General features: G+C 40.2%; 1 protein-coding gene across 5 annotated transcripts in view; it reads right to left on the reverse strand.

The window, feature by feature from the left end:
- RERE (arginine-glutamic acid dipeptide repeats) overlaps positions 1 to 17,019 on the reverse strand; it is a 443,179-nt gene that overhangs the window by 116,499 nt on the left and 309,661 nt on the right. For all 5 annotated transcript variants that reach the window (XM_032863320.1, XM_032863323.1, XM_032863322.1 and 2 more), the window contains one exon: positions 4,384 to 4,432. In XM_032863320.1, coding sequence (XP_032719211.1) covers positions 4,384 to 4,432 — 49 coding nt within the window. The remainder of the gene's footprint in view (positions 1 to 4,383; positions 4,433 to 17,019) is intronic.

The following is a 17,019-nucleotide window of genomic DNA, read 5'->3' on the forward strand; positions in this document are numbered from 1 at the left end:
TGGGATCGAGCCCCACATCGGGCTCTCTGCTCAGCGGGGAGCCTGCTTCCTCCTCTCTCTCTGCCTGCCTCTCTGCCTACTTGTGGTCTCTGTCTGTCAAATAAATAAATAAAAATCTTAAAAAAAGAAAAAAAAAGTTCCAGTGTCCACAGAAACCAGGCAAAAAAATTAATTGAAGCAAGAAGAGGACAAGGCAGCACTGTCCAACAGAAATAAAATGAGAGCTACATATTTCATTTCAAACATTCTAGTATCCTTATGAGGTAAAGCATCGCCTCCCAGGTCGGCCTAGCCGCATTTCAAGTGTTCTTAGCCACTTGCGCCCGTGGCTCCTGTCCTGGGCGCATGGGTATCAGATGCTAGCAGTGAAGGGAACCAGGGTGTAATGGAGAAAGTACTGCCCTGTCCAGGGAAAGCAACCAAGCAGGGACAAGAACTAGTACTTGTATATCCCCTGATTTTTTTCCCCCAAAGTCCAGAAATTTTGACTTTTTAAAACAATCTTGTGGCAAAACATAACATTAGTAAACCATGTGGTCCTAGGGCTCCAGCCTGCCTCACGGGAGATCTCTGATTCCTCTAAATGTGTACCAAGTGCTGACTTTCTCCGAACAAGGGTGCTCTTCTTTAATTTAGTACTGACTTCTATAACATTTAATTGGGTGCTTCAAGGAGATCTGCTTAAGACACAGCGCCATGCCGGAACGAAATCTAAAACTCAACAGATGTTTACATCAAAGAGCCTTTTCTGACATTTGTACAGACTTCTGCTCCCCCAGCACCAAGTATGGTACCTGGTGTAGTGTGCTCCAATGGCTATTTGTTAAATTAGTTAAAAAGTACTATTATTTTGGGAGAGGACAAATCTCCCCGGTCAAGAGAAAAATAAGCTGGAAATACAGTCAGATGGTTCACAGAGAAAGAAATGCAAATGGCTCTTAAAGATAAGAAAACCTGGTCAAACTTGCTGATAAGAAAAAGGCAAATCCGCAGCACTGCGATACCATTTCTCATCTATCAGCATGACATAAATCCCCAAGTGCGACAATATACAAGGCTGCTGTATTAGCACCTGCATGAGTTGCTGGCACAAATGCAAAAATGGTACAATCTCCACGGAGGGGCATTTTGTAATGCCCTCACACTTCCAGGTGCACTTGCCCTTTACGCCAGCCATCCCCCTGCTGGGAATCTTCCAAAGATACGCTGACAAAAGTATAAAAATCTTTACGCTCCGGGCATTCACTACAGCATTACTTACAACAACGCACGACTGCGATCAACTTAAATGCCCAAAAACAGGAACTGGAAGAATAAACTGTCCAGGCCTGCAATGGGGCTCCGTGAGGTAGCAGAAGTTAGGGAGGAGGAGCTCTACATCCCGCTTTGGAGGAAACAGCAGGATACATTGCTAAAAGTTCAAAGAAAGTTGGTAAAAGTGTATATATCGTGCTATCACTTGTCTAAGATCAGAAGGTTGGGGACTAAAAATAAGAAGGATAAATCGAAACTTTAAAAAAACAAAAACAAGGGCGCCTGGGTGGCTCAGTGGGTTGGGCCTCTGCCTTCGGCTCGGGTCATGATCTCGGGGTCCTGCGATCGAGTCCCTCATCGGGCTCTCTGCTCAGCAGGGAGCCTGCTTCTTCCCCTCTCTCTGCCTCTCTGTCTACTTGTGATCTCTCTCTGCCAAATAAATAAATAAATAACTTTTAAAAAAACAAAAACAAACAACAACAAAAACAACAACTATCCATCAGGGAGAGAAGGAAAATGTGGAGAGGACAGAGAGAGTAGACTTTTTTGAGCACAATTCCTCCTTCGTATGTTTGACTTTGGAGCTATGTGAGTAACTTTACATAATTATAAAAGCAAAATGAAGTTTAAAGAACAACAATCTCTTAAAAACCCTAAAGTAAAGTCAAATAAATGCACTAGCTATATATTGAGTTGGTTCCTCTCTAGGAGTTATTTCAACTAACTTTAAAACACATATTAATTTGCTTATAAAGCCCTAGTGGGATAAAATTTTTAAAAAATTTTAAAAAAAATTTTAATAGTAAACTGTTTTTAATAACCATATTGTTTGTAGCACTCTAAGTACTATTATTCTGCACTATTATATATGTATTAAGGGATTAAAGCAAATGAATATTTATATTGGAGTCATTTGAAAATGGGATTTGAGACTTGGGGAAAAGACACAGATACAAAAGGAAAGAAAGATAGGATTAAATATAAAACCCAGATAAAAATTTGAATTGAAATTAAAAAGAAGCTACAATATATTTTATCTTCAAAAAAAGGGGGGAGGGCGTATTTTCTAATCTGTTCCCTGAAAAGGCCTAGAAATAGTAACCAACTGGGCAACAATGAACACCCCACACCCAGTCAAAAAATGTCACTTCCCAATAAAACAATAAGGGCTCCTATGAGAAAAGTTTAATTCTAGATCAAGGAAATACACAAGATGGGACATTAAAATCATGTCATACGGTTAAAAGAATCCTACCCAAAATGCCCGGGGTCTGCTCAGTCAGAAGGACACAGACGGCAGGAAGAAGCATCCTACCAGTCCCAAACGGATAATTTCTCATCAGTAGGAATAAGGACAAATGGTTAGCGGGTAACAAATAATTTAAAATCCCCTGTGACTGCTGGGAGGTGCTGAGAAACCAACCTACTGCGGTTTTGAAAACTGGCAAACAGAAGGAAGGAAACAGAGCTTTCACCCTGCCTCTCCCACGTGACTCTGATAACCAAATAGGTGGCGGTAAAGGGAGCGCTTCCTTTATTCACCTAATAAACGAAGGAATGACTGAATTAGAATATCACCATGTTAAGTAACTCATCTAGTTACTTAATCTAGATCTGACTAATAAGCCACAGCTACAAATCAGCATTGCGAGGACACACATACCTCCTGGTGGACATACACCGCACGACCTAGGCCAGGGGCAGAGGGCTACACCAGGATGATATTCAACTTCTATATTTAACTACTAATTTTCAAGGTATGCCAAGGACAAACGAACAAGCCTAATTACACATAAAGATGAAATCAGCCAAATCCAGACTATGGGACAACCAAATGGACGAAACACTCCCCTTCTTCAATACATACATTGAAAGAAGAGGAAAATGAGAACAATATATGAATTAGAAGAGATTTAAGAGGGGCGCCTGGGTGGCTCAGTGGGTTAAAGCCTCTGCCTTTGGCTCAGGTCATGACACCAGGGTCCTGGGATGGAGCCCTGCACCGGGCTCTCTGCTCAGCGGGGAACCTACTTCCCTTCCTCTCTCTCTCTGCCTGCCTCTCTGCCTACTTGTGATCCCTGTCTGTCAAATAAATAAATAAATAAAATCTTTTTAAAAAATAAAAGAGATTTAAGAGATGTATTAACCAACTGCAAATCATGGCTCTTATTTAGATTCCAATCTGAACTGTAAAAAAAAAAAAAAAAAAAAAGGGAAATCTAGACTAAGGGGGTACTTAAGAAATTGCTAATTTTTATTAGGTGTTACATATTACAATTTTTTTTGGAAAGAGCTCTTATCTTTGGGATATCACAAGTAAAATGACAGATTTGTGATTCATTTCAAAATAATGGTTAGAGAGGTATGAAGGAGAATAAATGAAACAAGTTGACCATAATCTGGTACGTGTGAAAGCTGACTAATAAGGATAAGGGGATTTATTTTACTATTCTTTTTTAATTTTCACATATGTTAATATTATACCTAATGCAAAAAATTAAAATTTTAATAAGGAAAATATTGCCTTAATCCATAAACAAGTTCTTATATTTGGTACTCTAAAACATTTCTTTTTAAAAATAAAACCTAATAAATATATTTAAAATCCGATATAAAATAAATGAAAATATAAAAGAATGTAAGCATAACAAATCTGTTCCTTTCCATGAATTTAAGCATCTTTTACTTTAGAACCACTTTTTTTGGGGTACCTAGGTGGCTCAGACGTTAATCATCTGCCTTTGGTTCAGGTCATGATCCTGGGGTTGCCAAGGGCGTGGGGAAGGAAAATGGAAAATTAGTGTTCTATGGGAACAGAGTTTCAGTCTGGGAAGATAAGAAAGCTCTGGGGGTAGATGGTTGTACGGTGATATGAATATACTTAAATATACTTAAAATCAATGAACTGTACACTTGAAATGTTTACAATGGTAAATTTTACATTATGTGTATCTTATAACAATTTTTTTTAAAGTATGCAATGATCCAGGGGAAAAAAACCAACCCTGCATTTATATAAAATTCCCTAAAGCTTAACAATGATTCTAAGCTGCTGCTTAACAGAATAAAGGGCCAGCAGAATAATAAGAAATAAAACCCTACTGGAAAAGCTACTAAAATTCGCTTTACCTGATGGCTAGGACCAACACGAATTTCTCCCTGGGTGCTGTTCAGCCTCCTGTCACGAAAAGAGCAGATCAGGTTAGCGCATACAGTTCTGGCATCGACATTCACACATTGTTTTCAAGGCAAATAATTCATTTGAAATAAATGAGGGAAAACCCAGGAAGAACTAAGTTCCCCACTATTTCTAGTGTTGTCTTGTACATGCATACTCCCCTACCCTCCCTACACATCTCTAAAATCTCTTTCCTCTAAAAACCCCCTTCCTGCCGCTTCCTGTCCTGACTCCCCATACTACTGCTCCTTCAGACCTCAGAGAGGTACATTCTGACAGTACAACCCCAGGAGAGGTTTCTTCTTTTCAAAACATTTCACATGCCCTACTGTAAACTTTATTAAAAGATAAACAAGAGAACTACGGTTCCTAGCACACACACTGAGTCATTCATTCATTCAACAAATATTTATTAAGTACCCAATATACACTCAAAACTGTCCTAGGTGTTGGAGATAAAGTAATGAGCAACACAACACCCCTGCCTTATTAGAACTTACATTTTTATCTGGGTATAAAACAATGAAACAAATAAATCGGATGATAAAAGGGCCAAAGAATTAAGGAGATGGTGAATGATGAACATTTTTACCGTTTTTTACACAAGATAGTCAGGGGGGAGGGGGAGAATGGCAGAGGGAAAGGTAGAGAGAGGATCACAAGCAGACTCCATGCCCAGGAAAGTGCCCAATAAGGGGCTTGATTTCATGACCCCAAGACCATGACCTGAGTCCAAATCAAGGGTTGGGCACCCAACTAACTGAGCCATCCACACACACCCCAGAAAAGGCCTTCATAATAAAGGGGGGGGGGGAAGCAGAGATGAAAAAGATGTGTGGGAATGAGCCCAGAAGGTCTAGGGAGGTGGAAGAATTTGTCTTGTTGCTGTGTTATGTCATTCCTACTGTACTTGCAAAGCTCACCCTCTCTTGCTTCAAATTCCAGACATCCCAGGTTCCTTTTAGAAGCCACTACTTCTGTAAAGCCTTTCCTGATCTCCTTCCCATTTCACCCCGCAACTCCCCAAAGTGTGTGTTGCCTTCCCCTTATGCTCCTTCACAAAATGCTTGTGGACTGTTTTGTCCCAGCCTTGCACAGGGTGCTAACTGGGTATATGGTGACGGACAAAGAAATACAGTCCCTGCCCTCCCGGGGCTTCACTCCCAACTCCTGGTTACCCTCAACTCTGAGTCATGACTAACTGTAGGCGGTCTCAGGCCACACTTCCCGTGCCCAGGGACAAGTCTGTTGTGTTTCAGAGCCACCTTTGAATTTCCAGCAATGCCAACGGTGGCTGGTGGACTTCACTGTGCTGCAGAGTAGAACGGAGCTAGCAAAGGACCAGAGATGCTGCACGGTCTCATGTTTGTCCTCCATGAGAGTTGATAACCCCAGTGTTAATGTATAAGGTTGTTAAAATGAATTCTGGAAAATGATTACTTCCTTCTTCTTTTAACCCAACAATTTCTCTCATGAAAAGTCTTACTTGGGGAAAGTGGGCAGTAGATATAACGAAGGGAGAAGACTCAGAAGGGAAAGGTATGGCCCAGTTCTTAAGGAGCTCACACTCCAACTACCCAGGAAGTAGTATCCATCCCCAAAACACCAGAAGAGGTCCAATCAGTACACTGGTAAGCATAAACATCTCAGAAGAAACAATACAAAAATGCCAAGGAAAATGATCAAAATTAGACAGGCTTCACAGGGAGAAAACAGTGCATGCAATAGTTAATTTCCAAAGAAATTAATGTGAAGGGGAGCACATCAGTAGGACAAAACATGACTTCCCAAGAGGGAATCAAACCCTGCACAGTGGGAGAAAAGGCTGTGCAAGTACTGTCTGTAATATACAAAGCGCCTCCAGTTCCCCACTAGGGGAACGGCATGTTGAAACACATGTCAAAAAATGGACTGTACTAGTAGGTTGATGTAGGAAGGGCATGCTGTTTCAGGAGGTCTGAGAAGAATCAAACAGGCCAGAGGGTATTTTAATCATGAATACTTTAAGAAAAATAAGCAGTCAGTACTACTGACCGTCCCTTTCTGTTTCATAACCAGCTATGAGCGAACTAGCTGCCAATAGCTCTCCCCTGTTTTTCTAAATAGTTTCCAAATGCTCGCCTGCCTACAAGCAGGTCTAGCCAAAATGTGTCATCAAAGGCTTCAGCTGCAGCCCATCCAGTAACTTGTGCCCACAGCTCATCTTCCAGGCTCTTCTAGAAGCTCTGTGCTATGCCAAGGTTCTCAAGTGGATGCCTATGAAAGCATTTCCCCATCACTGCTACACACACACTGTGAAGTCCTTGATAATTCTAGAACAAACATTCCTGGTCTGTTTTTATTTTAATCTTCTTCCTTTTTTATTATTTGTTTCTTCTTAATATTTTCATATGCCAATATTATCGTATTTAGCGCAAAAATGTGCCCAAATAACAAAACAAACACTAAATAGCTTATATCCCACTGGTTTGCATAAAATAAGTTAATTATTACTAATAATAATTACACAAGTGACACAAACAAGTGTACTGAGGATCTTAAGAGCCTAAATTGGAAATGGTTTCTCTCATTTCTGTTTCTGTCAATGACGGGTACTAACAAGGTTAGTAGTGTAAAAAGCCCAAAATAAAACAACCTTTGAAAATTTAAAAATCAGTTTTTATAACAAAATTATTTCTTAACCATATGCAATTTTAAATATCAAGGTTTCTTATAGCAAGAAAACAACAAAATTATTTTTGAGGATTAGGATCCAAGGTAAGCAGACAATGGCACTGGCCTACCATTTCCAGGAACTCCTGAATATAGAATAAATGGTAGAAATGTGTTTTAGGTCCAAGGTAAAAGGAGGCAGATAGAAACACGCCCCTTTAGAGAGAACTGGATGCATCTGAGAGAAAAACTGTCAGCATATGAAGTGAAGATGGCAGACAAGAAGTAAGCTTTGTGGGAATTAGCCAGTACCCAGCCACATCTGCAATCCAGTGAACAATCTCCGTCCCCCTCTCTCTTCTGATAGCAGCCAAACTCCACATTAAACTACATGTTCCTTAGGGTGCCTGGGTGGCTCAGTTGTTAAGTATCTGCCTTCAGCTCAGGTCATGGACCCAGGGTCCTGAGTTCAAGCCCTGCATCTGGCTCCCTGGCTAGGCGGAAAGCTTGCTTCTCCCTCTCCCACTGCCCCTCTGCCTGTGTTCCCTCTCTTGCTGTCTCTCTCTGTCAAATAAATAAATAAAATCTTTAAAAACAAAACAAAGCAAAAAAACCATGTTCCTCCCCTGATGCCTCACTGCCCCCTTCTTCTTGCATGCTCCTCTTGTGGTCCAAACTGCCCTATCAGAGGATGATACTCTGCTATGACTCATTCGGACATTTCCTACCCCACTACCCACTATGGGACTATAGACTTCTAAAGCACAAGAAATGATACCAATCTTGTGTGTGTCCCCCAAAATCTAATACACTACCTGCCTTTACACATTCAGGACAAATGTAAAGTTCCTTAGTAGCATGAATACTTCTAGATTACTGAATTGTAAAACCTGACAAAAATCACCAGGAATTACTATTTAAATGCAGTATCAACAGCCTGTGGAAAACACTCTTAATAAAATCACATGCTGACTAGTACATATTTCCTTTTACTTAACATAGCAGTTCCCAAACTTTGGTCTCAGAAATTCTTTATGGTCTTTAAATTACTAAGCATTCTAAGGAAGTTAGATATTTGAGAAATTTTCCCCCAAAAAATTGTTTTAAAATAGCAATAAGCCTATTACATATTAACATGTATAACTTATTTTTATGAAAAATAATTGTATTGAGGGGTGCCTGGGTGGCTCAGTGCGTTAAGCTTCTGCCTTCGGCCCAGATTGTGATCTTGGGGTCCTGGGATCTAGCCCCGCATCAGGCTCTCTGCTCTGTGGGGAGCCTACTTCCCCCCGCACTCTCTGCCTGCTGCTCTGCCTACTTGTGATCTCTCTCCCTCTGTCAAATAAATAAATAAATAAATAAAATCTTTAAAAGAAAAAGGAAAAGATAAAACAACTATTTAAACCAGAAAAAAAAAATTCAATGAAAACAGAGGCAATGTTTTACATTTTTGCAAATACAATACAGGACTTAATAGAAGACACCCAGATTCTCCTATGTGCTTCTACATCCAATCTATTGCAATGTTATTTTATTTTTTTTAAGATAAGATTTTATTTATGTATTTGAGAGAGACAGAGACAGTGCAAGCAGGTGGAGGGGCAGAGGGAGATGGAGAGAGTCTCAAGCAGACTCCTCACTGAACACAGAGCCTGACATGCAGCTGGATCCCACAACCCTGAGATCATGACCTGAGCTGAATCAAGAGTCAGATGCTTAACCTACTGAGCCCCTAGGGGCCCAGCAACAAGCTAGTTTAGTTAGAGTATTGAAGAAAAACCTAGCCTCACAAAGATAGTAACTGGGAATGGGAAGAATATTTTAAGATTTTATTTATTTATTTGACAGACAGAGATCACAAGTAGGCAGAGAGGCAGGCAGAGAGAGAGAGAGGAGGAAGCAGGCTCCCCACTGAGCAGAGAGCCCAATGTGGGGCTCGAACCCAGGACCCTGGGATCATGACCTGGGCAGAAGGCAGAGGCTTTAACCCACTGAGCCACCCAGGCGCCCCTGGGAAGAATATTTTAATAGTTTTTTGGGCAATTATGGATATTATTTTGGATACTATCCCAAAACTCGACAAAGTGGTCATTTCTTAACGTTTTTTACCACAATACAAATCTAAAACCTCATCTATGATCTTTCTGGACTCTTTTACATTAAAAATCCATTAGTCTGTCTTGGCCCTTCAATGGGTCCTTCTAGCTGGATGTCATTTTTGTAATGTCATGTATAAGTTAGATGGAAAATACTGGATTCAGGCTTATCCTTCAATTAGTAACAATGACAGTTAGCAAGTAAATATTTCCTACTGTTCTAGGTGCTCTGCAGTCTCATTTCTATGTATTCATTTAATTCATATTTTGATATTAATGGAAGCATTAACAGTGACAGTCCCAGAAATATAGAGCTTACTGCATCTTATATGTGAAACAACACAGCTGCTGAAGAGGTTTCTGCTTGATGTACAGTGTTGATTAATTAAATAACTAGGTCTGGGCAAAAACAGGATGGTCATCAACTAAGGAAAGAAAATCCAGACCACGGACAGTGTAAATCCCAGTGAGGTCGGATAAAGGACACTACATACAAAATAAGAAACCAAAGATGAAGGTCAAGTCCCAGGATAATGCAGGACAGATCTATATACACCCTTGTCCCTGCCTCCGTGTTTTCACGACATTATCTTAAATTTAGATATCTGCAGTTGCGTGACAAACACCAGCAAAATAATAATACTAGTTATCACTTACTAAGTATTATTTGTGCCAGGTATGTATTATTATTCTTGTGACAACCCTATGAAGCAGTATCTCCACTTTAGAGATAATAATGACAGTACTAATTGTAGTATTAATAAAGAAACATATACGGTGAACATTTACTATGTACCAGGAGTTTTAAGCTTAAGCAAATTCCAAATATTTTCTTATCTAATCTTAAGGATGACCCTATAAGGAAGGTGCTATTATTACTTCTTCATGTAAGGAAACTGAAAACGAGAGAGAGTTACAAAACTGCCCAAGATTACACAGCTAACAAGGGGAAAGAAAAACCAGGATTCAAACTCAAGTTGAGTTGACTCCAAAGTCAACGCTCCTACATGACAGAGAGATTAAGCTACTGAACCAAAATAATGTAATCACTAATAGAACAAGTATGAGAAACCATACCCTTGTCTTCATTTCAAGCATCGAAGAATTATCAAAAAGAGTTTTAGTTTGAAAAATCAGCTTAAAAGAGAAAACCTATAGGGGCACCTGGGGGGCTCAGTCAGTTAAGCATCTGACTCTTGATTTCAGCGTAGTGACATTAATCCCCAAATTGGGCTCTGTGCTGAGTGTGGAGCCTGGAGCCTGCTCAAGATTCTCTCTCCTTCTTCCTCTGACCCCCATGCCCCCACCCTCACAAGTGCATATTCTCTCCTCCCTCTAAAAAATTTTTTTAGTGAGAAAACCTATCAAAGTTAAGGGTCAATTTATATAACATGGTCAAAATAACAAAATTATAGAAACAGAGAACAGATTAGCAGTTGCCAGGTGTTCGAAATGGGGGATAGGTAGGGAGGTGAGGGAGCAAGAGGTCTGTATGGTAACGAACAGATGTGACGACGGCAGTGGTCACATAAAACTACATTGACTGACTTACACACACACACATTTTACTAATGTCATATCCAGGTTCTGATGTTACACTAGAGTTATACACAAATGGGGAAAGTGAGTGAATCGTATATAGGAGCAGTGTGTAGTAACTTCCAACTTCCTATGAATCTAAAAAATTAAAAGTTTTTAAAAGGTCAAAAAAAGTTCGTTGGTTGCGTGATGTATTATAGACAGACTGGAGAGAAGAAAGCTAGACATGAGAAAAGCTAATTAAATGGCCCTAAGATTCCCCTAAGATGTACTGTAGACAGCTGAACACGTAACGGAAAAGAAAGAATGCCACAGTTAAGGAGAAAAGACATTCAAGGAACTAAGTCAAGTCACATAAATTTTTTTCCCTGTATTTACTAAGGATTCTGGCTTGTAGTCATCCTTTTTGAGACATCCCTGTGAATCATACTTTAAAAAAAAAAAAAAAATTGACACCATCCTCACCAGCAAGGACGAATGTCTCTGTGAGCTTAATGTAAATAATATATGTTTTTCAAAACAGCTGAGGTTCAGTCCCCATTATTTGACAAATCTTCGCTTTGGACTATGAAAATACAGTCCCAGAAGCCAAATTACAACAATAATGGCAAATCATTATGTTTATTCCTTGAGCACTGAAAGAAAGAAAGAAGAAAGAAGGAAAGAAAAAGAAAGAAAGAAATTCATTGTATATGAAATCTGATACAAAAGAAATCCATGTAACAAAGCAGTATCCATGGCAACTACAACTTAATATTTCAGTCCTCTTCAGCTGCAGTGGATTAAATAAAATGACAAGATGTTCCCTTTGAAAAGTAACCTGTTACCATGGAAACGTTTTAGTCTAAGAAGTAAACAGGGAATGGACAGAAAGGGGCAGGAAGCCTGTAACTGAATATCAAAAAGGGAGAAGCATCCACGCAAAGGAGATGAGAGAGCCGGCTAGCCAGATGCAGGCTGGGAGAGGCAAGTGTCTGTGAAGGAACATTCACTCAAGACATGCAAAGAGCTCTAAAAGAGTGTGGTAACTGCTTACAACAAGGACCCGGGTCTACAGGGGAGGAAGAAGGACAAGAGCACAGGATCCAGGGGAGAAGACATGAGCTGGTAGAACAGAGGCCCGTTACAGGGAGCTGGCATGGGTTCCCACCCTCAACCCAGACCTGGTCCCCAATCCAAGTCCAGAATATCACAGTAGTGTGGCCTACAGCCCGTTCTCAAAAGGCTTGAACTGCATTACTGTCCAGTTGGACCCCTTCTTTGTGGCTGGTGTCATGCATGAATGAAATCACTGTGCAATCTTCCTTTACCTTCCTTCAGATCACCGGCTCAGAGAAGAGGTAATTCTTACCTTTTCCATAAGCTGTTCAGTTGAGCAGGAAGACTGACATGAAATCAATACAAAGAAGACTCTAGAAATTCTACTACTCACTAGCTCATTCAGAAAGTGATCACAGAAATGGACTATGGGTCCAGAATGAATAAAACAAATTTTAGGAAAACTGAAAGGCAATTTATCAGAATCACTTAAAAAAAAAAAAAAGATTTTATTTATTTGAGAGAGAGAGCAAGAGAGAAAGTGAGTGAGGGAATGAGGTGAGGGGCAGAGGGAGAAAGTAGACTCCCCTCTGAACAGGGAGCGTGATCAGGATCATGACCTGAGCCAAAGGCAGATGCTTAACCCACTAGGCCATTCAGGCAACCACCAGAATCACTCTTTTTTAAGCAGGGTTGTGGGCAGGAGTGAAAACAAGGATGATAAGAAGGAAATCTAGAATAGCATGCTGGGTTTCTCAGATTCCTCCAGCATGAACGCACATTTCCAAAGCAGTCTTATCTTAAAAAAAATTTTTTAAAGATTTTATTTATTTGACAGAGGGAGACACAGCAAGAGAGTGAATAGAAGCAGGGGGAGTGGGAGAGGGAGAAGCAGGCTTCCCGCTGACCAGGGAGCTTGATGTGGGACTGAATCCCCAGACTCTGGGATCACGACCTGACCTGAAGGCAGACACTTAACGCCTGAACCACACAGGCACCCCCGTCTTAAAAAATTTTTTTTAACATATACTTATTTATTTTAGAGACAGAGTGCACGTGGGGGCCGGCGGAGAGGGAGAGAGAATGAGAATCAGCAGACTGATGCAGAGCTCGCTGGCACAAGCCTGAGACCATGACCTGAGTTGAAATCAAGGGTCGGACACTCAACCAACTGAGCCACCCAGGAGCCCCACCCCAACCCCAAAGCAGTCTTTAACAAGCCTGAACTGTCTTTAAAGTCTGACACAGTATCTTAAAAACCCATGTAAACTTTGTATTCTATCGACAATATATTCCCATTTGTTTTAAGAGGAAACAATTCCCTAAACCTGATTAAAATCACTGTGCTTTGTATACCCTATTGTATTGTGTACCCTATGCACAGAGTACCCTATCGGATGTCCCAAGACTCCAGCAGCCCGCTCCTGGGAGGGAGGAGATGTGACACACACTGCAGCAGATGCTTAAGCACAAGGGAAGAGCATAGACTTCAGAATCACATGAGCCTGGATTAAAACCTCAGTAACAAAGTTTTATTAGTTTAAATGTGATCTTGGGGACACAATTCAATGTCTCATCTAGGAGATGACATTCATGATGACTGGTTAGCAAAGTTGTTATAAAAATAAAAGATGATCTACAGGGAGAAGCGGCACCAGTCTGCTGCACAGTAGCCCCTGCTATTATTAGCTTTAAGTACTGGCAACCGACAACACCACGAGCTAATTCCTCTACCAGGAATTCCCAAAGCACCACCTACCTCTTCTCAACCCTTACCACAGGCGTGAATTTTTATTTATTTGGCATGATTTTAAATTTATTTTGTGTAATTATTTCCTCCAATGTCCTGACCTTAAACTGAAAGTACCATGCAAGTAAGGGACCAAGTCTGTTTTTACCTCTGCATTATATCCAAGGGCCCAATGGCACTCACTAAATATATTCTAAATGAATAAATGACTCCAATATTTTAATTCAGCTGTTGTTTAGCCATAGGTAGCAACTAAGCACTTTGGTACAAAATTAAATCAAGCCACCTGTGATAGAAGGCTAACCCTCCCGCCCAGCAGAAAGGATATTCTGAATGAATATTGATTTATCAGGAGAGAGAGAGAAAGAGAGAAACCCATCAACAGTTGAAAGAGTTAATGTTTCAAGTTCATACACAAATGCAAGACAGAAACTCTTCAAAATCCTGAATCATGATATTCTACATTTTCCCTGATGGAAAGTTCCTTAGAGGCTATGTGATTTCATCTTTGAGCTTAAGAGAAGGAACCAAGGCCTGAGGAGATAAAGGTGCTCTTTCAAAGGGCGAGTTAATTATGGAGGAGTCCAGGCCACAGATGTAGCTCTCCTTCCACAGAGTACCCCCTAAATATAAGTCAGAGTCCAGAACTAAGAATTTAGGCATTGGCTGAGGAAAAAGAAGAGATTTCATGCTGACAATAAGATGCAGTAAATATGCCTCTATACAATGTATGTAACATCAGGGGGAAAAATGGTAAAAAAACAAAACAAAACATAATAAAAACCAAACCAACATATGAGAAAGGATCTCATTTCAAAGCAGTAATCACAGCCCAACACAAAGCTGTACATACATAAAGATTTAGAAAACAGACTTATTATTTTAACCCTACTGTGATTGAAATAATTTATAATGTACCAATATCTGAAGATTAAGCCAATCTGAACAAAAATATTGCTGGCTTTCTACACACCAAAATCAAACTTTATAAAACCAGAAATGTAACATCCCCAAAAAAGAGGGACATTGGACTCCAAGTATGTCTTCAATGCATGTGTGAATGTCTCTTTGTTCCCAGTGGGAAGTGTCTGGGAAATACTATGAAAAACATGACCATCGCCTTGTACCTCTTCACGGTGGTGGTGTGAGAATGGGGGGAGGAGAGGGAAGAGGTGAGGGCAGGGAGGAAGAACCCAGAAACATTAACACACACACACACACACACACACCCCATCAGGGAAGTAAGAAAAAAATGACGTTTAATGCTGAACACACTGAACATTTTACTTGAAAAAAAAAAAAAAAAAAAAATTTTTTCCCCCCCAGGAAATATAAAGAAAAATATAAAACACCCAAAGGGCAAGAGAAGAAAGGAGATCAATAAATGGTGGTTAAACATACTGGTCACTAATTTAATTACCATAATTTCCAACACAACTCCTGACGCTGTCTTATGTAGACTCACCAAAAACTATAGATGTTGTTGAGATAACCGTACCTACATGAGATTGTAGACTTTGCCTTTAAATTAGTAACAATAATACACTGAATAATTAAGTGCCAAATAGTTTATACTGTTTTCACCCCATCTTTATAACTGTGAGAAATTATATTTATTTTATTGGAGATATGGTCCATGAGAAAATGAAAATTCAGAGGAGTGAAGAAATTCACCCAATGTCACTACTTAGGTGGCATCTGAACCAAACCATCTAACTCTAAATCTAGTCTTTTCTCTTACAATAAATGCCACTCATTTATTCAACATATTTATGCCAAAGGCCCATTGGCAGGCACTCTAAAAGAAACTAAGGCTATAAGCACAGATGTAGCCCACAGCCCAGAAGACAAATAGTCACAAATAAATGTATAATTCAAAGAATTTTGATAGAAATAATGTCTATTTGTCTCAACTGAATGAAAATGAGCTGTTGTAGCTTACAACCAAAGTATCAAAAATACACAACATGAGAACAGAATAATTTTCTTTCAGAACTGCTTTAAATATGTTCAGGAACCCTTACCCTCCCCCATCACAAACTGCTCAATACAGATCATCATGAGTTTGGGAGGAGACTCATGAATGCACACCAAATTCATGAATTTCATTATTTCACATCTCCCTTTAGCCTGTATTTTCTATTTTCTCTCTCATTCTGGAGGACTTTTTTTTCTAATGGGTTTAGAATAAATGTTTCTCTGGTGGAAAGACAGCTCAGTTTAGGGGCACCTAGGTGGCTCAGTGGGTTAAGCCTCTGCCTTTGGCTCAGGTCGTGCTCTCAGGGTCCTGGGATGGAGCCCCGCATTGGGCTCTCTGCTCAGCAGGGAGCCTGCTTCCCCCTCTCTCTCTGCCTGCCTCTCTGCCTACTTGTGATCTCTGTCAAGTAAATAAATAAAATCTTTTAAAAAAAAGAAAGAAAGATAGCTCAATTTAGTAACAACCAAAAAGTAAAGTGGAAAATGAAAAACAAATTCAGAAGGAGAAAGGTTCAGAAACAATGAACAACTTGGAGAATCACAGACATGGCGAACATTAGGTCTTAGGTATACCAGAGTCTTCCAATCAAAACGCACCAGCCCAGAACCTAGGAAGTGATCCAAAAATGGAGCTATGTTACTAGCAGATTCACAGGCTCTGAAAAATTTGTTTTACGTAGGAGGAACCCTTTAAATGTAAGCCTCACCCCTTAGATTCTGATTCAAGATTCTAATATAATGACAAGGAAAGCTAATAAAGGATACTATTGAGATGACTAGTGAACTTTCACTTCTATGTTCTTCTGGAAACATAGGCTGTCCGTATTCACCAACATTTCCTGATACTCTGAGGTACAACAGGAAGGGAGTGATAAGACAAAATGAAACTAATAAGCATCTTTCCAATGTCCAAGCTATGAAGACCCTGGACAACTTCCCCAGCCAAGAGAATAACCTCCCATGTGCTGTTCCTTACCTATACCACCACCAGACAAGCACAGGAGCCCCCAAACAAGAGATAACTGGTCAACAAATAACATTCCAAAAATATTTTCCCGATATTCCCGGGAAATACAGAACAAATGCACACTACACAGGGAACAGCTCTTGTGACTTACTTCACCCGATCTGAAACACAGGATCTGACTCTCCACAGCCAGCAGTGGTCACTGCAAGTCCTCACCACCCAAACAGGTGGCCGCATACAAGCTCACAAGTGCGCATCCGTATGGGGCCACGCCAGCCAGCCGGACCAGCGGGAGGAAACTGCCCAGAGCTTCCTAGTCCACTTCGGTAAATATAAAAAAAGTTGAAGAAGTGAAGGCCCTACAAAAGAAAGGCAGTCCACCACTGTTTTTTGGACAAGTACTGTCCTGACTCAAATGAGGATTTTCTGAAACAAGTCTGGAGCGTTAAGTGCCTCTGGGCCCAGATCCTCTCGTCTGGAGAGACGGTAATTTTAGAGTGAAAAAAGCAGAAAGGAAGAGTGTTCAATCGGAATGGAACGATAAAGACAAGTTCCACAGTCACTTAAA

This window comes from Lontra canadensis, unplaced genomic scaffold (assembly GCF_010015895.1).
Source record: "Lontra canadensis isolate GAN:19392208 unplaced genomic scaffold, GSC_riverotter_1.0 scaffold25, whole genome shotgun sequence".
NCBI lineage: Eukaryota > Metazoa > Chordata > Mammalia > Carnivora > Mustelidae > Lontra > Lontra canadensis.